At 40.5% G+C, this 24,981-nt stretch overlaps 1 protein-coding gene across 1 annotated transcript; it reads left to right on the plus strand.

The window, feature by feature from the left end:
* The first annotated feature begins 5,882 nt into the window (after nt 1–5,882).
* Nucleotides 5,883–14,310, plus strand: TRHR (thyrotropin releasing hormone receptor). The gene is made up of 3 exons (XM_039706275.1): nt 5,883–6,677; nt 12,885–13,265; nt 14,014–14,310. Exons 1-3 carry the CDS (start codon nt 5,883–5,885, stop codon nt 14,017–14,019), a joined length of 1,182 nt encoding a protein of 393 aa, XP_039562209.1. The 3' UTR covers nt 14,020–14,310.
* The last annotated feature ends 10,671 nt before the right edge of the window (nt 14,311–24,981 follow it).

Below are 24,981 nucleotides of genomic sequence, written 5' to 3' on the forward strand. Positions count from 1 at the left end.
TGGTATACTGATGGAAGTGGTGTGTGCAAGAAATCAGGGTATAAACCAATTTTCCACTGCCTTTGCATAATAAATCACACAACATGGAGCTGAGGATGTACAACAGCATATTGTATTCTTATGTTTGAACAAACAGCTTTCAGTCTGCTCCGTGTCGTACTCAAACAACCAGCCACCATAACCAACCATCTCAGACTGACCGAAGCCTTCCCTAAGGCTTTTTGCCATGCTCCAGTAAAGACACTGCTGGGATCACAACTCCCATGGGGGACTTTAATCTGCTATAGTAGTAGTTCTGTGTCCTTCCAGCAATGTTCTGGTATACTGATGGAAGTGGTGTGTGCAAGAAATCAGGGTATAAACCAATTTTCCACTGCCTTTGCATAATAAATCACACAACATGGAGCTGAGGATGTACAACAGCATATTGTACTCTTATGTTTGAACAAACAGCTTTCAGTCTGCTCCGTGTCGTACTCAAACAACCAGCCACCATAACCAACCATCTCAGACTGACCGAAGCCTTCCCTAAGGCTTTTTGCCATGCTCCAGTAAAGACACTGCTGGGATCACAACTCCCATCTTCCACATGGGGAGCTCACATCTCCTACCATGGTTACAGGGATCAACAGCACAGCTGAGCACACCTGGCTAGTCAAACACCAGATATTACATGCTGCTTGGTATTACTCAGTTTTTCATTGCTGGTTAGGAAGACGTTACCAAGCTGTACATCAATTAGGGTCTGGACCCAGAAGGCTCAAACAGGTCTGATGTTATCCCTCCATACTTGGAGAGTTATTGGACTGTGCTTGGTCAGGACTCATCCTGATAATGCATGAGCTAAGAGTTGCTTCCCTGACACTCCTTTTCTATTACTTTTTCCTAAGATTTTGTTGAGTTATTAATTCATCAAGGAAAAAAAATTGCTTAGCTGTCAATTGCTTTGCAATACCAAGCGAGTCAACCTCCTTCCCAGCTCCCAGATTATCATGCTGAACCCACTGAAACTCTCATTACAGATATGCCAAACTGCCTGTTGGTGATCAAGGTACTCAGGTGAGATGAGTAATTGTCACAGCTAGGAAGAATTTTCATTAAACATTATCAAAAATATAGTATCTTAATGAGTGAATTAATATCCTTGTGTTCCTTTTCTTCTGAGCACAAAAAGCTGGTATTGTGCTGAATTACGACAAATCTTTCTACTACAAATTTAAATGAATATCCTGAAATTCTGTCTGATCATTCATTACTTTATCCCCTAGAATAATAGACAAGCAACTATATTCTTAATGAAAAAGCTCTATTCAGGGTCATGGTAGAATTAGGATTTATTCTCCTGTCTTGAGGCTTTCTAGAGACACAAACAGATGACAGAAAATTGGTTTTACATAGGAACTAGGAAGTTCTGTCCTTGAAGTAAAACTATGGGATCTGTGAGATCTAAAACTCACAACCACCAAAGACAAGAGCTCTGCTTTGATCTTTTATGCAGTTATGTTTTTCATTTGTTTCAGATCTTGGATCTCATGTATAGGCAATTGGTGTTGATGCCTACAACAGTCTGCTCGTAGAATCTGGACCTAAAAGAATGAGATTCCAGCATAATTTTAAAATACTTTTTTTTTAATTAAGAATTTGGAATTATAATCTAAATGTTGTCCATAATTAAGAAGACTTTCTGTGGTGTTTTTTTTTAAACAGGGGCAACAATTTTAACCCAAAGTACATATATGAAATATATGCACAGAGAAGATTTTGACCATATACATTTTCTTCTCTGAAATTATGCATTATCAAATAGCCTTAATAGTTGTGTTTAAAGGATGGAAAGTCATTATATAAGCTAGGAGAATGCCCAGCTTCTGCTGATACACTTTGGATGAAAGTTGGATTTCACATCAGCTTCTCATCAACCTTCTCATCAACATTTAACCATGTCAAGTGTAAATCTCCCAAATGCACTTGGAGCTGATCGTGCCATTAACTAGTTACAAACTTTAAAAGCCAGCCTCTGGATGGTAATAAAGCAATTACCAATGATGGCTTCTGTTCTCAAAAAATGCAGCCTTGGAAATACTTGTACAGCAGTAAGTGCTCTGTGCTCCATCAGAGGTGGACGCAGAGTAAAGAATCCAACTTAGCTGTGATTTTTTATGAACCCTGAGTACAGGAGGTAATCGACTATGAAATTGCCTTTTTTTTTTGTAGTTGTTTATCAAAACAGAAAAGGCCCACTTGGGAAGTGATCTGAGTTAGAGAAACACAATTAAGAATAATTTATAGTGTGTGGAATAAACTGTTTATAATGATTCACTGTTCCACCCCTTAATTCACTTAATATTATCAGATAGTTCATTATATGTTAGTTGTGGCTCAAGTGAGCAGAGACACGTTTTAATTGAGACAAATGGGAAAACAGTTTGGACAAGGATACTGTTGGCTAAGTGTACATAGACCAGGTGGTGCCAACATGCCTTCCCCTCTCCCTCCTGCCCTAACAGTTGCACTAAAAGAGATGCACTGGCAAAAGTGAGCACATTTCTAGGGCTTGTTTTTCTGCTTCTTCTTGTTGACTTGCAAACTGTGCCTGTCTTAATTTCTACATGCAATGTCAGATGATGCTGGACCAACAGGTACAGGCATAAAATGGAGTAACAGATATGCAGTAAAAGTTTCACAGTGGTCTCTGGGCCACCTTCTGTCAAAATTTCCCTGGCACAGCTGCCAGGCCTGCATATATTTGTGCTGACCTGCTTTTGAAACTAGCCATCATATTTTGAGAATTGCATTAACATAGCATCAGCTGGGAGAAAAGATTGGTCTTTTTCTGATTCCCAAATTCAGTATCTGATCTCTGACTGATAATCATGTTGAAAGGATAATTTGAATGTATCAGGCAAAGTACATTATATGATGTTTCAGTTAAATCCACAGCACCAGATGCTCTAATTACACAGAATATATACTTCCAGTCTTGAAATTCCTTCTGCAATTACTTCAGGTTTTATATAAACATTGTAAGTTGTGGAAGTACTTCATGAAAAGAAAAGGGAAATGTTTCCTTATGTTAATAATTTATGTTTATGTTAATGTTTCAGTATGCTAATACTGATAGTATTTTCATAAAATACTTGGATAAAATACTTTTTGATAAAATACTTAAAATTTTGCTTTTGATAAAATCCTCTGAATGCCTACTGTAGATTTACTTCCTTAGAGCCATACAGTGACAACTCTATACCTTTTTCACTACCAGAACGCAACACTTGATAAAAAGTCATAAAAAGTGACTGAAACAAGACAGTCTATCTCTGACACAGATCAGTAGCATGATGATTGAGGCAAGCATCAGACAGTACATGTCTTGCACATCTTCCAAGGCTCCAGTATTTACTTCAAAATCCTGGCTTTTTAAATATTCCACCGCTTCTCTGTATGCCATGTCCTCAGCCATTAGTTCCTGCACTGCAGACACTTACATGCTCTCAGATGTGCTGATTCTCAGGCCAAATCAGAACATACAAGTTGCTTACATGAGCTCACAGGATACACAGAAACAGGAGCAGCAAGACTTCACTGTGTGACAATGTGGCAGAAAGGCATCAGTCACCCCTTAAAGAGAAATCAGTCTATGGAGGTGCCAAAAACTTATAATTCAGCTGGGGATTGAGGAGTTTATCCACAGAGCCATCTCACTCAGTTTCCTGGTGAATCTTTGATTCAGTGCCCTGCTGGGTCCTGAGTGCTGACACTGCCTCTGTCATCTCTCAATCCTGAGCTTCCTCATGGTGCATTTTATGCTGTGGGTTTGAGCATCAGAGGCTGCCCCCACTATGGCCACACAGCTTTAAAAGCAGGGAGTCCTAAGGGTAAATCTGTCTGTTTTGAAGGACAAAATGTTGTGTAGAGGGGCTAGATTGAATACTTTTTATGACACCCAGGCATTACAGTAGTACTGATCTTCTTCCTCTTTCAGCTGTGTCCAAAATTACAGGATGTGCAGATGGTATAAGGGACAATCAAGATTATATGTTTCTGCTGATATACTGTTGGTCAAGTAATCAGCAACCTGCATTTTCCCACAGGCCACTGCAAGACCACTGGCAAAACAATCTAATTATTTTCACCCCTGTTTCTTAATCTATTAAACAGGAAAAATTATATTTGCTTCACTTCATTAAGTATTTTTGGATCTACAGATAAAAGTATGTGATCACAACAGGAATGTGAAAAGGCAAGTGGAAAAAAAATGACTGGAAAACTTAACTGAGTGGCTTCAAACCTCTGGAATTGTTTGAGTTTGATTTTCAGCTCTGATTCGGGTGATACTCTTTTTGTCATCACCTGTTGTTTAAGTCTGCTTAAAATCCTAGTTTCACAAACATGTGCCAGTGCTAAACACTACAGTCTGTTTTGAAATCCAATATGCCTTTCCTCAGTTGTGCAACATTTTAGTTTGTTAAACCTTTCCTGAATAAATAGGAAAAACAATTCCCCTAAATGCAGAAAAATAAGGGATTTTAATACAAATTTGCTCTTAACATTTTTAACACAATAGTATAAGGAGAAATGGTGAACTGAGGGACTGTGATTGGAAATAAGGGATTTTAATACAAATTTGCTCTTAACATTTTTAACACAATAGTATAGGAGAAATGGTGGACTGAAGGACTGTGATTGGGAGTTGACAAGGGCACTTTCACAGAGCCTTACAGCAGGGTTTGCTATTGTTTCTCTCACTAAGGCATTTAGATAAGTGAGACAGGGAAGTGCAGTCTCCAGGTGCAGCTGGGCTACTGAACTGGTAGGGCTTCATCTGCACTGCTTGAAACAGTTATTTCCACCAGTGTTTGATTTGTCTGTGGTTTGACACAACCTGACTGACTGTGGAAGAGTTTATTTAACCAGAGGAGAATCTACGTTGAGGAAAGAGTGGTAGATTAGTGACACTGTGTGTGTTGTGTGCATGCACATGTGTGCATGTGTGACTGATCTCGTTAAGAAGTAATTTGTGTTGTGATCATTTCAATGTTGCTCTGCTGCAAAATTCAAAAGAGTTGAAAGGACTCAGGAGTGATGACAGCTGTAGTGACAGAGGTTTTGAATGGCATTTTCTATTAAGTAAAAAGGACTCCTACGTTTTTTTCCTGCTATTTTCAAAAGCTGGGATGCATTTGTTTCTGTAAAGCCCTGAAGGGGCTATTACAGCACCTTGCAAAGCAGGAGGCAAATGTAAATCGCCGTTACTTTCACAATGGCATGGTGGCAGTCAGAATTTTAAAAATCAGCGCAATTTTTTTGCCAGTCAGCTCCCCTTTGTTTGCCAGTGTGGATAAATATGATCGATGCTGTCATGATAGCTGTCTGAGAGCAGAGAGGGAGAGAGGAGTGAAGAACTTCGGCTTCGCGCATCCCTCTCGTTTCGCCTCCTGCCGCTGTCTCCACCCTCGGGGCGCGGTGGCTCCTCCTGGCCAGCGGCGCTGGGAGCTGGATCGGCTCAGCCCGGCGGTGAGCAGCAGCTGGCAGAGCCGGGGCTGCGCTCCCCCTGCGCTGCAGGCAGGGATCTCCCACCTCCACGGCCTGGGTTTTCATGAATGCCTCAAACCAGCTGTGAGAAAGCAGCCTTTTAGCCCGTGCAAGTGAGCTGGGGCCGTAGAGGGATTAACCCATCTCATAGCTGACTTTACAAAGACTGAAAGTCCAGGTGCTTTAGGGGGAGTGAAGGACGGTACAGGAATGGGACTGTGACTGCATGGAGAACGTGTTCTGGGGCTGCAGCTCACCCACGCTCTGCTCCAGCCACCCTTTTGCAGGGGACCATGGAGGGCAGGTGCTGAGACCGAGGGCTTGGCAGGAGCAGCAGTGGGCTGGTGAAGATGGAGAATGGCACGGGAGATGAGCAGAACCAGACGGGGCTGCCACTATCAAGTGAGGAGATCATTACAGCTGAATACCAAGTGGTTACCATCCTCTTGGTCCTCCTCATCTGCGGGCTGGGCATCGTGGGCAACGTCATGGTGGTTTTGGTGGTCCTCAGAACCAAGCACATGAGAACTCCCACTAACTGCTATCTGGTGAGTCTGGCCGTGGCAGATCTCATGGTGCTTGTGGCTGCAGGACTACCCAATATCACAGAGAGCCTGTACAGATCCTGGGTCTATGGCTACGTCGGGTGTCTCTGCATCACTTATCTCCAGTACCTGGGAATCAACGCTTCTTCTTTTTCCATCGCTGCCTTCACCATTGAGAGGTACATAGCCATCTGCCACCCAATCAAAGCTCAATTCCTATGCACTTTTTCAAGAGCCAAAAAGATCATTATTTTTGTTTGGGCTTTCACCTCCGTATACTGTATGCTCTGGTTTTTCTTGCTAGACCTGAATACAGTAGCCTACAAAGAGACTACTGTTGTGTCCTGTGGCTACAAGGTGTCCAGGAGCTATTACTCTCCTATCTACATGATGGACTTTGGTATATTTTATGTCGTGCCAATGGTGTTGGCGACTGTCCTCTATGGCCTGATTGCTAGAATACTGTTCCTGAACCCCATCCCTTCAGACCCAAAGGAAAACTCTAAGACCTGGAGGAATGATGTGGCTCACCAAAACAAGCCTGTGAATTCCAAGATGTCTAACAGGAGTTTCAATAGCACTATTGCTTCTCGAAGGCAGGTAGGAACAACTGTTTGAAATGCCTTTCTGAAACCTAAAAATCTTGTTTTAAAGCTCACTTGTGGGAAGCTGTGGAAAGAGGTAAAATGTATTCTTGCTTTTTTCTAAGTAGTCAAGTTTAAAATCAGTGATACACATATACCTAAAAATGCATATTTTCTTGCCTGTACATTATTACCTACTGCAAGGACCAAAGAGAAAGAAACAGTATTTTATTTCCTATATCAGAAAGCAATTAGGAAGTGTTAGATATGATGGAAATATTTTTAACTATAATTTCTTTACATTACAGCTTGTTAGTAATCTTGCCAAATATAAAAGGTGACTCAACTAATTTTTGAGATTTGAAGGGAAGGAAGTATCCTGGGAGTTTGGGACACTCGAGGCTGAGTTCCAGCTAAAGGAACTATGTCACTCAGCAAATGCACCATTACAGCTTGTTAGTAATCTTGCCAAATATAAAAAGTGACTCAACTTATTTTTGAGATTTGAAGGGAAGGAACTATCCTGGAAGTTTGGGACACTTGAGGCTGAGTTCCAGCTAAGGCACTATGTCACTCAGCAAATGCAGTCAACATGTAAATTTTCCTGTCTCTAACTCTCCTGTGAAAACTCTGTTTAAGGAAGTCTGTATATAAATTGCTTTGTAAATGCTAAATATCTTTGTTTCTCTGTCTCTCAGAAAATATTTTTTTGTACTGATGGCTCAAAACTGAGGCATGGGTTTGACTAGCTTCTTTTATATTATTGAAGATGTATGCTGATGTGTGTAATAATACCAGTAGAATATAGTTAGCAGGTTAATTGCTGGCTGTTTGCAGTAAACCACATGGTGTGCAGCAGGTAGCACAGCAGGTGCAGTGATGGAAAACACAGGATGTATCTTTTACAGATGGCTCTGGGGATATTCTTCTTATTCTTTATATTTTTCTTATTTTGCTTCAGTTGCTAAGGTTTATGAGAGGGACCATGTTCTCTCATCACAGAGATGGCAAAAACCTCAAAAGTTAACTGAGGTGCCTTCTAGGGCACTGAGCCCTCAGAGAGCACTAGAGCTGTGCTTGGAAATGCACAACAGAAACACGTGGGCTAGGTTAAATTTAATTTTGTTGCCAATTGTTAATAGTCAGGAAGTGTTTAATGTTGTTTTTCTTTGTCCATTAATTAGTAGAAGAAGATAACCTGCTCTTCAAGTTAATATCACTTTATACTTGATTACTTGTGCTTAGTATCACTTGAAAAACAGACAAATCTTTTACATTGAACACTGAAAAAATCACCAAAAAGTGAAGATTATAATGTGATTTCTTTTATGTCTTGTAAAGACAGCAAGACTTTCTCTAAAAGCCTAAGCAACCTAATTGCTTAAAGCAGCTTCATTGTAAGTGAAGCTAGAATTTGCATATAGTATAACACAGGAAGAAAAGTAAGGATAGTGTGGCATAATTAGTAATATTTTTTGCATAATAGCAACCTGCAAAAGATAGGCAGTGGTTTAAAAAACAAGAAAAGCAAGAGAAAAAACGAAAAAACAAGTACATAATAAAAAAAAAGTCTAGAATCTCAACAGTGAGTAAGACACAAAAGGGAAAATTTCCTGCCATGCTGACACGGACACCTATATCTGACAATACAGTCTGACCTGACAGTGAGTCCTGCTGAAATGTGAAACTCTGGATCTTCCTGGACCTGAGTTTGCACAGATATTGAGAAGTGTACAATATCATGCATGTGATCTGTAGAAAAGGTGTCTGAAAATGTGGTGTGAACTTCCTATTTCTGTAGCAGTTCTCATATTTATCCAAGAACATTTCTATGAAATTAAATGTATACATGTTTCTGTAGGGGGGTTGGCTCCAGATGAGAATGGGAGAGAAAATGGGAAGTGCTCGTATTCGTCATGATCCAAGACAAGCACAGGCAGGCAATCTATCAGTTATTGTCATGGGCAGTGCAGACTCAGGCTGGGGAAAATTAAAACCACCAATTCATTGCCCGTTGTTGTAGCCACAAGTTACACTCAGTCCCTTCCCTGCAGCAACCAGCAGTGTGGGGCCAGAGAGTGCTGCAGTCGGGTGCAGAGGTTGGTCACTTGTCACTGCTTCCTTCTCACCCTTTTCCTCTCTTTCAGTGTGGGTCCAGCAGCCCACAGATCACAGATATTTTTTCTTTTCCATTCATAGTACTGAACTGAATGTTTGCATGTAGGTTTCATACTTTCCTCAGATATCAAGGTGACTGAGAAAAATAAATGCAGCCTTACATGGCAAACAAGTTGGTTTATACTTGAGATGGAATCCAACTCACTTGGCAGTATGTGTATCTCACAAAGTTAGTTGATTAGTCCAGTCAAATCATCTAAGGTCATCATGGCTAGCATGGTCAGGAATAACAGATTGCCCTCTAGAGAAAGTCCTCTCTTGTACAGTGTGCAGTCATGACCTGTTCAGCAGAGAAATCCCTCTGTTCTCTCACAGCACAGCAAGCACAGATTCCAGCTTGCAGTGCAAGATAAGTTTTGCATGGTTTACGTGAAATCCTCAATCTTATCACTGAGTTTCACTTGTGGTGTTAGTATATCAAGACCTTAATCCTTTTATTTATTTAATTCTCCTCCTCACTGCACAACTTCTTTTTGATTAGGAAATAATGGACTGGGATATACAATCTCTGTGTGTTGCAATGAACACAACCAGGCACAAGAAGGAAGATGTTATTACATGGCTTTAAAACACCAGAGTGACTGTTGCTTTTACCTATCAGTGTAAGAAAGATTAGCACTCAAAGGAGAAGGAAGCAATGCTGTACCAAGATAGTGAAAATGTTTAATAAAAACCCTTCCTTAGAATAAGAAGCTTTTGGAGCAGGAAAGAAAAAGAGGATACTAGTTCAGAATTAAAATATTGGGACTCTGTTTAGTAAAATATATTTTAAATATTCTTTAGAACATGCTCAGAAATAAAAAGATAGGGCTTGAAGAAATGTTTATATGCAAGCAAGACCATATTCAATTTCAAGCTCTTTGTTATCATTCAAACTACGCTTGAAATTTGGACTAAGCTGAAATTGCTCAGTCTTTTTACAATGTTTTCAATCTCCCTAACTAAGAATAATTTGTACCCTGAGCATAGGACATACAGTGCACATCCACAAGAAAAGAGCAATCAGTGTATGCTCACCTTCATCCAAGCAGTGAATTGAGGGTGTAGTGTTGCTGCTTTCAGGAAGCTTTGGTGTGTGCTTTTATTTGGTAATAAAAACATGTTATTTTAAAATTTGTCCTCTTAGCACTCCACTGATGTCAAATAATTAGCTTCTGTTCAATATATGGTTAGTTCTGTTTCATATGAAGTGATTTGAAAAAGGATATGGCATTTTGCTTAAACAAAGAGGACCAAACTTTCCTCTAAACAATTTATGTTCGGCAATAAAGATGTTTATTGTGGATAAGAATGAAGCTTTGGCCTCAGTCATGTACATAGATAATGGGTTCACCTATAAAGCAAATTGAGGTGAATTTGTGTCAGAAGTCCTGAGTGGGGCCTCACCCTGCAGTGGGGTGACAACCCCCATGCAGGACTAAGTAAGCCTTGCCAGAGCACCTCCTCAGAAGTGCTTCCTTCTGCACACAGGTCATTGTCTGAGGTAGCTGAGCATGAAGAACCACTCCAGAGCCAGCCTAAGGAGGATTTCCCAAAGAGCAAATTACCTGAACTCAGGGCCTCATCGTGTGTCTCAGAGACAACCACAGCTGGTCAGATGGATTGGGAAACTGAATTTCTGGCAGGCAATAGAGATCTTATGAGAAGTTTGTAATTTTTGGCAGCTTTTGGAGGATATGTACACAATTTAAATTATAGTGAATTCTCCTCATTGTCCTGAACCACCAAGAGATGCCACCAAAGAGATGCCACCCATGGGTTCTGCCTCTTGCACTGCATGTAGCCTCTGTGAAGGCATATGAGTACATGAGATGGCTTGTTGACCTGAGCAAAATGAAAACCAGCTCTACGGAGTGCTTCGTTTCTAGCAGCAGAAGCTTTTGGTGTTAGAAAGAAAATGTTTATCCAAATGCCAATATACACAAATTCAGCTAATCATTTGCACACTACATACATACATACAAACATGCATATATAATACACATACATATGTATTTGTGGTGTGTGGGATACAGGCACTTGAGCAGTAACAGTCTTTTTTCACTGCTGTACTGCTGTACAATGACTCTAAATTACCCCCTCCTTGACTGTAAGAATAATTTACTCCTAGTCCAGATTCAAGCTGATAGCTGCAACACTGCAAATGATCCTCTGAGCAATTTTTCCTGAAAGAAATGTAAATTGCCAATGACTGGTAGGTACCACAATGGAGTGCCCTGCTGAGCTTCTGGTGGTAAATACTCTGATGCCTGTGTAGGCTGTTATGCCCTGAATGCCTGAGCTGATGGAATACATCTGTTGGTTTGGCTCTGTCCCGTTGTTCACAGACTCCACAAATGGTGGCTTTCTTCCTTTAAATGTGGATGGTTTTCTACAGTGAAATGATTGTTCTCCACTGAATGGATTTGCTCAGTTTGGAGGCACAGGCTGGAGCTGAACTGGAGGGATGAGAGCCAGAGTGGGTCAGTACTGGGTCAACTCTCTCCTTGCCACCATGTTCACAGGAATGGCCCTTTCAGAAGTGGAGATAAGGAGAGATCATCCTTTGAGTTACCTGGAACATTCACGTTACTGTTTTGCTCAAATACAATGACTGTGCATAGAAAATTAGAAAAGAAATTATGTAGAAGTCAATGAAATGTATCAGTCAAGTGACAAAAAAGGAGATAGCATTTCTCAGTCTTATTTTTTACTTCCACTGAACACAGCTTTAGAGAAAACAAAAATAAGGGTGAAGGAAGAACTATAAGATAAATTTGCAGCCTTTGAATATGCACATGCAAAGACCAATAAATAGATAAAGATACATCAATTTGTAGAGTAACTTTGATTTTCATCATATTCTTTATTATACCTATAACAAACTATAACCTATACCTATACCTATAACAAACTAAACAAACTGGCTGAAAAGTGTGTCTTTCTAGAAAGATAGGAGAAAGGCAATGGGATTGTGACGGCAGGTTTCTATAAAATGAGCTTATCTGGTCAGAAGACAATAGAATTATATATTCACACCTTCAAACTAAAGCCCACTTCTAAAACCAGCATGTGTGAGTGATCTTAGTGGAGTTATCTCCTACTGAAACTCTTATAAATCTACAATTAGAAGAAATAGTTGTAGCTCATCAAAATGTGGGACAACATTTTCTATTTCACACAGTTAACCAAGTCAGCTCCTGACTTCCATGAGGGTGTGCCAACATATCGTCCCATGTCACATTTCTGTGTGTTTTCTACTTTCTTTATTAATATCTTTCAAACTTTCTTTAACATAGAGACTGTTGAATACTGTCTATACCAGAAATAAATTATTTGCAAAAGAAAGACTCATTTTAAAGTGGGTTTAATGTTGGGGTTTTTTTTATACTCGTTCACTTCATTTCAGCTATCCTGGGTATTCCCAAAAGTTGTTCTTTTATTTTTTCTAAAGAAAACTACATAATAGAATAAAGTTCTTAATAACAATCAAGTTTGATTGATAATCCTTTTTTCCCAGGCTCTGTAAACTTTGACTTTTCAGAACAAACATCAAATAATTAAGATCTAATTAAATATTGATGATTTGAGGAAAATAAATTAATTGAATTGTTCTCTTTTTTCCTTATTTTTGGCTTTGGGAAATTTTTTTAGGCTGACTGTTAAACCAGATAACCTTAAAAGGCTTCATGTTCAATTGCTCTACAGGTTATACTAGTCTAAAGGTAGAAATCTAATGTGTTTGGAAAAAAATACTCTTTGTCCTTTTTTTCCCATTTCAATCAACACCCCCTTCCAGTATAAGAAGTGGAAATGTCTAAGGTCTACAACAGTTAGCTTATTGGGATATCATCTGGAAAGAGTAATTTAACAAAAACTAGGAAAATATTGAAGCCAAGGTTTTTATACTTCCTACTGTAGAAAACCTTTCTGAATCAACTGTTCATCAGAAATTCCTACTGAAGGATCTGTTTGGTTTGGCCCTAGAGGTGTAAGAATGCATATGTTCATTCCAAGGGAGTACTGACCTTCTGTCCCTCGTCTCTCTCTCTCTGTGTTCCCTCAGGTTACCAAGATGCTGGCCGTGGTTGTGATCCTATTTGCATTCCTATGGATGCCCTACCGCACTCTGGTTGTTGTCAATTCCTTTCTTTCCAGACCCTTCCAAGAAAACTGGTTCCTGCTATTTTGCAGAATCTGTATTTATTTAAATAGTGCCATCAATCCTGTAATTTACAATCTCATGTCCCAGAAATTCAGAGCAGCCTTCAGGAAACTGTGCAACTACCAGCAGAAACAGGAGAAGAAACCTGCCAATTACAGCATGGCCCTAAATTATAATGTCATCAAGGATTCTGATCATTTCAGCACTGAGCTAGAAGATATTACCAATACCTACCTGTCCTCTGCAAAACTGTCCATTGGTGATACGTGTTTGTCATCCAAGGTAATAGCTAATACATTTCAGTGTCTGCTGTGGGTCCTCCAGAACCAGAGCACCTTGCAGGTGTGGGGCTGTGCTGGGGTAGCTTTCAGCCAGGGCAGCACTGCAGAGGGCTGGGAGAGGCTGGCAGGGACAGGCCATGCTCCAAACAGGGCATGGCAGGGATGGACAGCTGCCCAGCTCTGGGAAGCTGTGTTTTCAAAGTGCCTGGTGCCAAGTGTGGAGGGACTTGGAGGGACTTGGAGGGACTTGGAGGATCTGAAGCAGGCGGAAGGATGGGGAGAAACAATCAGGTTAAGGCTTCTTTTCTGAGGAGCAGTGGGCTCTAGTGGAGCATCAGAAAGTGGTTCTCAGGTGTGGTGCCTCAGGTACACATCTGGCAGGAGGGTGATGGTGTCTGAGCTCAGTGATTCCTCTGGGCATGCTCTGGTTGGCTGCAGGGAGGGCAATGGGGCATTTTCTTGTGCATTGCCCCTTAACCACACAGCTGGTGCTAAGGAGAGGCTCTCCCACACACTTTCATTCTGGAGTGTGTAGCACATTTCTTTAACTCACTTCTGTTAATGATATACATTATTGTTTTCATGATTTTTTTTACACAATACTACCTAAATGCTGTTCCTGAACCCATATATTTAGATCTTAAAAATATAAATTATCTAAAAAGAGAATTAGCTTTCATTTGTTTTTGCAGATTATATGAGTGTAAAATATTTTTTTCTCAGTTTGCTTCTTCTCTCCTCATTTTCAGGCCTGAGGCCCACCTTGTTCTGAGTGCAGCCATGTAAGACGTTTGGATGCTCTGTTCCCACCCACTGTATGAACTGTAAGGACATTTCTGCTCACAGAATTGCAGAAGCTACCATAAATCTTTTCATACCTGCCTGTGCCCTACAGGCAAATGCAGTGTCTTGGGGAGTGAAAAGAGTGTATTATTGAGGCTAACAGAATGAAGTACTTAATACAACCTAACTTTAGGCAGGAGAGTTGGCTTCAGTAGAATACCAAAATAATTATTCTCATTACCTGGCTGAAGAGTGATCTGTGATCTCAGAATGAGCAAGGCTTGCCAGGACACGTCCATGGACACAGAGGGGGGCAGGGGATGATACTCTCTGTGAAGATGAGAGGTGAGGAGAGGATCTGCTCTAATGTGTACCTGCACTGGGCAGTACCTGGGGGACCTTCCAACAGCAGCCAAAATTGCTGCTAATAGCAGTAATTACCTGCCAGTGACTCCCTCATCCCACATCAGTGCAAATCTCATTGCAGCCATCACAGCACACTTCAGTAAACAGGTATCTGATGGCAAAAAGCACAAAATCTTTCTTTTCTTTGGTTTATTTTTACCTTGAGCAGCATGAAATAGGAAGACTATTCAATGATTTTGCAGCAGGAAACAAACAAATTAAGAAGTCAGTAAGAAGCATTTAAAATATCTTATTTTTTCCAGCAGTCAGGTTTATACATGTACCACTTTAAATGTAAGTCTCACCTGTTACTGAATCCTGTTGGAAATTAACAGATATTGAAGAGTATGTAGCAGACTTTCAACAGCTCCTTTTATCTTGGTTCAATACCAATTGTATCTAAGAGTGCTAGAAGGGTTTTAGAGCTTTAATATTGATAATATCTAGGGAAAAGATGAAAATTCAGAATAAAATTACACTTTTAAAATGTTTAAATGCTTAATGTTTTTAAAGTTTATCTGTTAGGATACTTTAGCACATACAGTGTTGTTAGAGGAAAAGTCATCATGGCTTTTTACTTGCCAGCATAGCCCCTTTCCTGCTCCTCCCACACAGGCCCATGATAAGCAGGCTGGGGCCACAGTCTCCCTAATGTAGCTGCAGACAAAATATCATGTATTGCTTTGATGTTGCTCTAGACCAGCTCTTGTTCTTGCTAGAAGTTCATTTTCTCACTTCTGAGCTGCAGAAGCCCAGGAAAGTGCCTGTGTATTCCTGAGTATCACAAACATTTTGCACAGCTTTTGTACATGACAAAAACCTGTAAAAAACCTGATTCACGGAATCACAGAATAGGCTGATTTGGAAGGGACCCAGAAGATTCATTGAGTCCAGCTCCCAGCCCTGCATAACCCCATCCCCAAGAGTCACAAACCTGCCCAGAGTGGGTAAAAGAGGCAGGCTCTACAGCATTGTAAGGCTTTCCTATCCAGTATTCTTTTGCCTACATAGCCACGTCCCTAATTCAAGCCACTTTCACTAATATTCAACTATATTTGCTAACTTAAAGAGAACTAAAAAAACCCTGATAGGCTCAGATTAAAGTGTTAAAACTGTGAACCTATGTCAGCTGCATCCAAAGGACTCTATTGGGCATTCTGTAAATGGCAAGGAGGAAGCAAACAGATTTCCCAGGGAGGTTGTGGAGTCTCCCTCACTGGACATATTCAAGAACCATCTGGACTCAGTCCTGTGCCATGTGCCCTGGGATGACCCTGCTTGAGCAGGGAGGTTGGACCAGATGACCAACTGTGGTCCCTTCCAACCTTACTCACTCTGTGATTCTGTGATTTTGCAAACAGCCTGTATCCTGCTCTGTCTGCATCCTTGCTTTAACTCCTGTTTCACCTTTGCAGAGCTCCACAGGCACTTTCCAGCTTGACAGAGTGATGGCAGGGCATGGAAGGGACCAACAGCAAGGAGCAGAGTAGGTGTGACAAAATTCCAGAAGCTGTCAGAGTTTTGTCTGGAGCAGAGCCAGAAGCAGGACATGCAGGCCATGTTGCAGTCTTTCCCAGATCCTCTGCATTTACCAGCTCTCCAGGTTGTCTATCTGAGCAGCACAGGCCACCAGGCAGGCACATGCAGTGGGGTCTATTTCTGTGCAGATGTCTGAACCCCCACAGGACTGGAAGGGCATTGCCCAGACTGCTTTTGAAATAATAAGGAAGAACTAGCATGACAGAGTAAGTCACGTGTCAGCCAAGTAAGCAAAGCTGGCTAGGGCTCAAGAGTCAGAGAGAAGGATACCAATGTATTCTCAAATCACTACCTAGCAATTAATCTCCTAAATACAATTCTGAAGCTTTGACACACACTTTGGGCAAACCTTTCCTTTGTAGAGCCTGATGTGAAAATACAGAGTTCTATAGCATTTTACTGCATAGACTTGCTTAAAGCTACAGGTTGCCATAAGGGAAAGCCAAGGAGAGACACCACAACCTGTTTAACATTTCCTCTAAAGAACCTGTCACAGAGAAATTAGATTATCTGTGAGCCTTACACAGTAATTTATGGTTGCTTAGCCAGGAGACATTCAAAGTGAAGGCAAGCTCCTGTGTCTGACTTTGCAAACTCTTGTGATGAAGCCAGGACTGCTCACAGCTGCTGGGAGCTGATTCCCAGTCTGAACTGGAGGCAGCCACTGGTGGAGCTGGTGCCTGGAAATCCTTTTGCCGTTCACATGCTGTTTTCAGCCAGGCATCCATTCAGTGCTTTCAGAGGAGGCCCTACTCTCCAGAATTTCTCAAGGGGCACTAGAACTAATTGCTGTTCTTACTTAAAAAGGAAGATGTGCAGGACTAGCAGCAGGCAAAGAGGGCACTCCATGGAAACCTGGCTGTCTGGTGAGGAGCACACCTGGCTGGGTAAAAACTGAGCTCAGTATTTGTGTAATAACAGTAAAATTTATGCTTTTATCTCAGTGCTTTCAGAGCACAGACTGAATGACAGCTTTTATAGACCAACAGAACCAGCAGTGAATTCTCTCCTTTGTTTGCCTTTTTGCTCAAACAGTAACTGTCTGCTTTCTCAGCCTCTGCTCCACCAGATGCTCAAGTGAGGTATTTAAGCCCATATTGTTTGTGATGCTTCATGAAGGGCTAAAATCAATGTAGGTGATGTTGTATCCATCATCACTGGGAATAACAAAAATGAAATTATTTCTTTCTGATATTTATTTGTGCTAACAGTAATTATTATGATTGCAAAATTGTGTGCAAAACCACTGTATTTATAATTGCATATTTAAGCTAAGGTGTGATTTTAACTGATAATGTGATGTGACTGTATCTTTATAAATGTTAGTTGTGAAATCCATTCTAATTTTATACTGATATACAGCTAACACTACAAAACTTTGTCAGATATCATCCTGATGTGACTGTTTCTGTGTTTTTGTCCTTCTCTTTAGAACAGCAATCAACCTTTTTTCTTGTTGTAAATTATATGTGTGAGAATGTATTTTTTTAATTATGTGGTTTTAAATTTATTTATAATTATATAATTTTTTTGCTAGAAGTGAAAGTGGCTGGTTGTCAACTACTGACTTCAGTAATATAACTATCTTTGTATATTTATTTTGTGGATAGCAAAGTCCTTTGCAACATTTAGTCAGAAAGAATTGTCTGATTGGTAGCAATATTGAAATCTATGCCTATGTCCTTATTTAACATCTTTCGTGTAAGGGGTTGCATTTTTATTGGACTTTCATTGAGAAGTTTATTCAGAATGTAGCAGAAGAGGTGCTGTTTTCCCATCTGGCTAGGGGAGCTATGCTGCTTCCTTTCTGAAATGCTGAGATTTCAGAACCTTCAGTGAAAGTAAATTCTGCAGCTGAGAAAGGTCAGGTGTATTTGTAACACGCTTTAGTACAAATTATCGCCTGACCTCCCTGAGTTCAGAGTAAAGGATATATCAAAGAAGCTCCAATGTGCTGTAAAAGGGTTTATGATGCTTCTGTGGAAACAGATGGCACAACTCAAATGATGAAGATCTTACTTGCATCACTTCAGAAAAGTTACCTGGAAAAGTGGACTGAAGGACTGATTCTACTTCAGGAGCTGCTGCAGTAGATCCCCAGCTACACAGTGAAGGTTTGGAAGTTGACAATTTTGTTTGTTTTTAAAAAAGTTATTCTATAAATTAATTAATCACACAGACACACCCCCAGTTCTGAGCACTGTCACCATGGAAAAAAAAACAAACATCATTTCAAGAATGTGAGCAGATATTTCAACAGGGAATTCATTTCTCCACTATTTGTGTTTCTTTTGTTGCAAAAGTTGTTTATTTTGCTACAAACAGCAGTGAAATTTAAAAATTATCTTTTTATATCTTCTTCAGACAGAATTGTTTCTTTGCTCTTTTGTTATTTTCAGAAAGAGTTTATTTTCTCATGATTCTTTCATTACTACTGGGATACAGTGATACAGCTAATGCCAGTGAATTGGCTCAGTCAAAGTGATTTGGACTCCTGAATTAATTAATTTGGGAGCTGAATCTTGGAAATTTGAATTCTAACAAACTGGTTTGGAGGGAATTTTTTCTTCACTTACCCAGAGTAATTCAGGTTTCATTTTGTCACTTCACTTTGGACTCCTGAATTAATTAATTTGGGAGCTGAAACTTGGAAATTTGAATTCTAACAAACTATGTAAGAAAACTGGTTTGGAGGGAATATTTTCTTCACCTACCCAGAGTAATTCCGGTTTCATTCTGTCACTTCATGTGGTTTATTTATTTGTTTATTATAAATAGTGTGAAATTGTTCAGAGAAATGTACTACTGATAAATGTAGAACAATTTTTGTTAAAAAGAAGCATTTTGTAATTCTTGGATGCATGCTACTGTGGGGATTAATTTGTAATGGATTTTTGTTGCTACTCTAATAAAATGTTGAGCACGATAATTATACTGCAGTTTAAATTTTTTAACAACTACTTGAATACAACCTTTTGTCTTGCTGTCCTTGGCAATGGACAGACTATGTAACAACATCCTTTTTCATCTGTAGGAGAATGAGATCCTGAAAAATGCAGTCTATATATTCCTGAAGGAAGAGAAGTGTGCCAGTATTAACAACTACTTGAACACAACCTTTTGTCTTGCTGTCCTTGGCAATGGACAGACAATGTAACAACATCCTTTTTCATCTGTAGGAGAATGAGATCCTGAAAAATGCAGTCTATTTTTCCTGAAGGGAAAGAAGTGTGCCAGTAATCTAGCAGTAGTTATAGTGCTTAAATGGGAGGGGATTCATATGAATCCTTGTCCCTGTTACAAGGATTATTTATGCATTTTATGTTGGACAGCATTAAACAAAATGAACAAACAAATAAAATAGGAGAAAAACCCCACATCTTGGGAGTAGGGGCAGAGCCCAGAAGCCACTTTGGTCACTACAATCAGCATAGCTGCTTCCTGTACTCCATGGGTCCTGCTTGGCTTTCCTGGTGATGTCAGTCACTTGTGCTCGAATCCAGCCTCAAGAGGATTCATGGAATTACTTCATCTGCTGATTTTCCTCAAGGTAATGCACAGAAAACTCAGTCTCCTGAGGATCAGGATATACAGAGGCCAAACTCCCTAGAGCTAGACTAAAGGCCAATTCATGTCTCCCATTTCTTAGGTAAATGCTCTACCATTAGTCCTAAAGACAGAGGGCTTCCTTTCCAGTCAGGTCTTGCTGGAGAATCCCAGGTAGTAGTTTTCTTAATGTTTTCATTTGTACCCAGCTCAAGTTGTCTGCTTGGGGCTGGATAACCCCCTGCACTGGTAGGTGGTGCTGACCTCAGAGCAGCTCTGGAGTCCTAAAGACAGAGGGCTTCCTTTCCAGTCAGGTCTTGCTGGAGAATCCCAGGGAGTAGTTTTCTTAATATTTTCATTTGTACCCAGCTCAAGTTGTCTACATGGGGCTGGATAACCCCCTGCACTGGTAGGTGGTGGGAGCTGACCTCAGAGCAGCTCTGGGGACATGAGGCACTGTGGATCCTGTGAACAGAGTGACCACAAAGCAGCAGAAGCCACCTGCAGCAAAGATAGCCAGGAACCTCCTGAGCCACACGAGACAGAACAGTGTCAGCAGGCCAAGGAAGGTGATCCTTCCCCTCTGCTCAGCCCTGGTGAAATACATCTGGGATACTGTGCCTGAGAGACATGAACATGCTGGGATGAGTCCAGTGCAGGTCCACAGAGGGATGAAGGAACTGAAGCATCTGATATATGAAAAGCAGCTCTGAGAGTTGGGATTTTTCAACCTGGAGAAGAGCGGGCTCAGGGAATCTTAGCAGCATGTACAAATACCTGATAGAGAGAAGCTCCAAGGCTCTTTTCAGTGATGCTCAGTGACAGGGCAAGAGGCAATGGACACGGTTTGAAATACAACAAATTTCACTTAAACAATAAGAAAAAGCCTTTTTCTGTGAATGTGGTCAAACACTGGAGTAGATGTCCCAGAGATGTTATCAAGTCAAGCTTAAGTTCCTCCCTACAAGCTTCACTCCTTCAGCTTTCCCTAACAGCTGTAGATTGTATGAACTGTATTATTTTCTACCACTAAAATGAACTATTTGTTTGGTAAAGATGCATAATTGCCCTATTCCTCCTGCATTTCTCTCTTACTGCAAGTGAAAAGGTTATTTTTTTTCTGCTTGTTTTGAGAGTTTTTATGGAAGTTTATATTATGTGTGCTTTTATCGATGGTTTGATGTATAGACTTAAGCAGGGCACTGCAGAGGGCACATCCTGGTCTCAGCTGAGGGTGCTGGGTTGCTGGTGTGGAAAAAATGCTGATGGGCAGAGCACTGGTGTCTGACAGAGCATCAGCCCAAAGCAGGGCCCAGGGAGGCTCAGCAGCCTTCAGCCACGTGGAGCTCCAATCTTACTACAGCTCACTGAGCTCCCCTCCTGAAATTCCTGTGCTAACAGCTACCACTGGATGCTGCTTCCAAAAGCAATACTGTGATCTAATACAGCACCCAAGACTCTACAGAAACAGACCAGGGCAGCACTGACAAACACCTCTCACACCTGCCAGGTGGATCAGAACTCTTTCATCAGAACTCCTCAGGTGTCTTCAGGCTTGTGCTGGCATTTGGAGCCACTCTCAGCACTTTATTTCTGCCGGGAAAAATTAAGGGAAAACAAAGTTGCGTCTGTGCTGAGAGGGCTGTAGCCTGAGTGCAGGGTGTTCCATCAGAGGTATTTTTGCCCTGCACACATTTTTGATCCAAACAGGTAGAAGAGAAAAGATCTTGATCTGTCAAGGCCAAAGCGGGGACAAAAAACAAAATACAAGAAACCATTACAAATAGGAACCAGGAAAATATTAACAATCTCATATGATAAATTTCTATTTTGAGTAGAGGAGAGAAATGTTCCTTCTTATTGTTAACAACCATTTATATCCCATACCTTGGATATATACAAATATGGAATAATGAAAATAAGATTTTAGTAGTAGACTTTCACCCAAAATCTTCACTTAACTCATAGCCTCTGATAAAATAAAGCACAGAAAACAGGTAATGTCTAAAATAAGTGTCACCCATCCAACAAGTACAATTTTTGAGATGAGCTCTATCTGTGATGGGCATACCTTGAGCTTATATTAATTTCAGAATGTAATTATGCAAATCTACTGCCAGCTCCACAGCAGAAAGAGGCCCTGTAACAATGGATCAAATCCCTGTTGATCACAAACAGGTTTTTCTTTCAAGTTCTAGACAGTAACTGTATGAAAGAAAACAAAAAACACAGTGCAGCATCCCAGTGTCTGAGGAAAGTACAGACAGCAAATTGGAATAACAGATTTGTCTCATATGCCACTGATTTATATCTGAAGGGTATCTTGAAAAGCAGGCTTTATTATGTTCAGGCGTATGTTATTGTAATTCAGGAGAACAATGAGCAGAAATTACAATGGGTTAAGAAGTTATTTAGTATATAGGACACACATTTAGGAAGGAAATAGCAAATAGCAGCTCTGAAGGGAGGAAGTATCTTCAAAAATTGACTCTCTATCATGTAAACATGACATTTTAAAATGTTATAGTGTATCCTACTCTGTTTATGCAGAACAATTAGAAGAGTGAACAAGGCTGTGAGAGGATACAGTGGATGTGTGGGTGAGACAGATGGCCATGTCTACTGCAGTGAGAACAGGTTAGTCTAATTTTTTAGAGATCATGTCTAGTAACAAGTTACACATCAAAGAAGCTTCACAAGCTGTTGCTGTTACACTAAAATAGCATGTGACAAGATTGAAAAGAGACTGTTGTGTCTGATGTACTAGAAAACATAAGGGATGGAGCTCACATAATAAGACTGCATTTTTCTAAATTACAAACTCGAATTTCTTTTTCCCAGTGCTATGACATTCTGGACTGTCAGGCTGAAGTTCAACAGGCTACTTCTATTATGACTTCTAAAAATAAATGTTTTGGTGCTAAGGAATACTATTCTGCAGGTGATAATTCCCTGTAGTGAATGAAGCAGCAGCTGAGGCTGGGCACTGTCCTGCTGCCACCAGCACGTCAAGCTGTTGCTCAGTCCCTGGAGCACATCTAGCCCCCAGCAAAGTGGCACTCTCACAGGGTGATAGCCTGGCCTTGCAATATTCCAAATAAGCACTTTTGGGTGTTGCCACCCTCTTTGTGAGGGTAAAGGAATTTATGTGATACAGACACAGACCATGTGGTGCCTGTTGGGTCTGGAGCTGGCAAACAGATGGTGAGCTAGTTTGGTGTTAGCATAGGCACAGCCACACTACCTCTTGGGAACTAAATTACTTTACTATCCTTTATTTATGACTCCTCTTCTCCAAAGGTTTCCACCCAGTGTCCACAACAAAATTAAACTCAGAGTAGTCGTTTTGTTCTCTGCCAGCAGTGTCATCCTTTACATTCAGATCTGAAACTGACTTGTGCTCTGGAAAGAGTGTCTCCTGCCTGGAACGTTAGGATAGGAGATAAAAAACACTACTTCTCCCTAAAAGTATTATTCTACTGTTATAAACAATAATAAGAAAATATATTTTAATATGGGATTATGTTTTTCACAGAAAAATTGGTTTATGGTGTTTGCAGATTGTGTTGTGGTTCACCAGAGGCTAATGAAAGGATAGTAAAAACTAGTATTACAAGGCAAAGAAATACTAACTGGACATGGCTAAAAAGCAGTATAGAAGGGGTAAATACCATCTGATAACAGGACTAAATTATTACAGTTTTGTAAGTGCCTGTCTCAAAGATTGTGACTTTATGCTGAAGTGCTATTAAAATTCTCTACCACAAAATTCATCAAACACAAATACACTCTTGGTGACCTCTGTGTGCTTGAAAGCTTTGCAGAACAGCATTGGCTAATTAATTACAAATTTATTTTTAAATAAGAAGACACTGGAATGGATTTTCTTTTCCCACTTAATGAGAGCTGTTGAAAGCCAGATTTTTCTGATTATGGTTTCAGCAAAGTAGCTGGACTTCTGTCAGTATTTCAGAAATCTAATCTCTAAGACTGTGCCAGAAGCAGCAAGTCTACATGAGCATATTAAACGCACAGTGGGGAATAAAAGACTGCATCAAAAAATACCTCAAATGTGAAACACATTATTTTAATTCTTTCTCCTTCAATACTCAACAGACACTCTTTGAAGGGATATCCCTCAGTAAACCCAAGTGAACACCGTGGGTATGTAGGACAGCTGCCATCAGCAAAGAAGCTAAATGTAAATTTAGAATGTATATCTCATAAGGCTAAAGCCTGTGTTTATTAACAGTGGGTGTAATCCACATACATTGACATCAGTAAGAAAAATGAAAAACAGGTAATCTCTGAGCTCTGCAGCAGGGATTCAATCTCCAGACTTTTGGGTGAACATATTTCTCTCTCTAGTCTGTTCAGAAGGATTTATTTTTCCACCAAAACATATTATCTCATGTATTCTTTCCCTTTTTTTCTAGGACATTTATTATCCCCAATTGTGCTGTCTATGCTGCAAATCTCATTTGATGGTTTTTGGGTGGGAGAAAGTCAAAGTTTGATTTCTGACTTCAGTTGGTTTTCTTTGTTCATTAAGACAAAATATTGAAACTCTTGGGACACATTAAAATTAGCACAAGTCCCCACATCAAAGTGTCCTTTCTGCCCTCCAAAATATCTACTTTGTGGAGCTGCTATTTTAAGAGACTCACTTCATACAAGGCTTACACTAGACAGGTACATGTCTCTGGTAAATCTTATGCCTCAATTTCATGAAAGATGCTACCCTCTTAATTCTGGCATCAGTGAGGACATCACAGGGGTGTTATCCTGCAGTCAGTGCACTCCACCATAATGGTTGTAAGAATCAGTGAGTCTTTATGAGGATGCCCATGCAAAAATGTCTTTGGGCATTTATTTCCATGAGTGCTGCTGTGTTGTTTTGTAACCTGGTTATCCCAGTTTCTGGGAAGCTCATGGTCTTGGCTGCACTTATTGCCACTGCACAGGCAGAGAGGGGCTGAGACTGTACCCATTATGAAGGCACAATACATTTATAAACACAGAATCACAGAATAAGCTGAGTTGGAAGGAACCCACAAGAATCATTGAGTCAAATTTCTCGATCTGCCAGGACCATCCCCAAAAGTCACACCATGTGCCTGAGAGTATTGTCCAAAACTTCTTAAGCTCTGTCAGGCTGGTGCTGTGACCACTTTCTCTGGGGAGCCTGCTCCAGTGCCCAACCACCCTCTGGGTGAAGAACCTTTTCCTAATATCCTTCCTAAACCTTGCCTGACACCGCTTCAGGTGATTCCCTCAGCTTCTGTTGCTGCTCACCACAGAGAAGAGATCACTGTCTGCCCCTCTTCTTTCCCTCACAAGAAGCTGTAACTGTAATGTCCCCTCAGTCTCCTCTCCTCCAGGCTGTACAGACCAAGTGACCTCAGCTGCTTCTCATTCAGTTTCCCCTCAAGGCCCTTCACCAC

This window comes from Passer montanus, unplaced genomic scaffold (genome assembly GCF_014805655.1).
Source record: "Passer montanus isolate IOZ18808 unplaced genomic scaffold, ASM1480565v1 scaffold19, whole genome shotgun sequence".
Classification (NCBI taxonomy): Eukaryota; Metazoa; Chordata; class Aves; order Passeriformes; family Passeridae; genus Passer; species Passer montanus.

Coding starts and splice junctions, on each gene's coding strand:
- TRHR (XM_039706275.1), top strand. CDS start 5,883: ATGGAGAATGGCACGGGAGATGAGCAGAACCAGACGGGGCTGCCACTA. Junction 6,678..12,884: donor CTATTGCTTCTCGAAGGCAG/GTAGGAACAACT, acceptor GTGTTCCCTCAG/GTTACCAAGATGCTGGCCGT.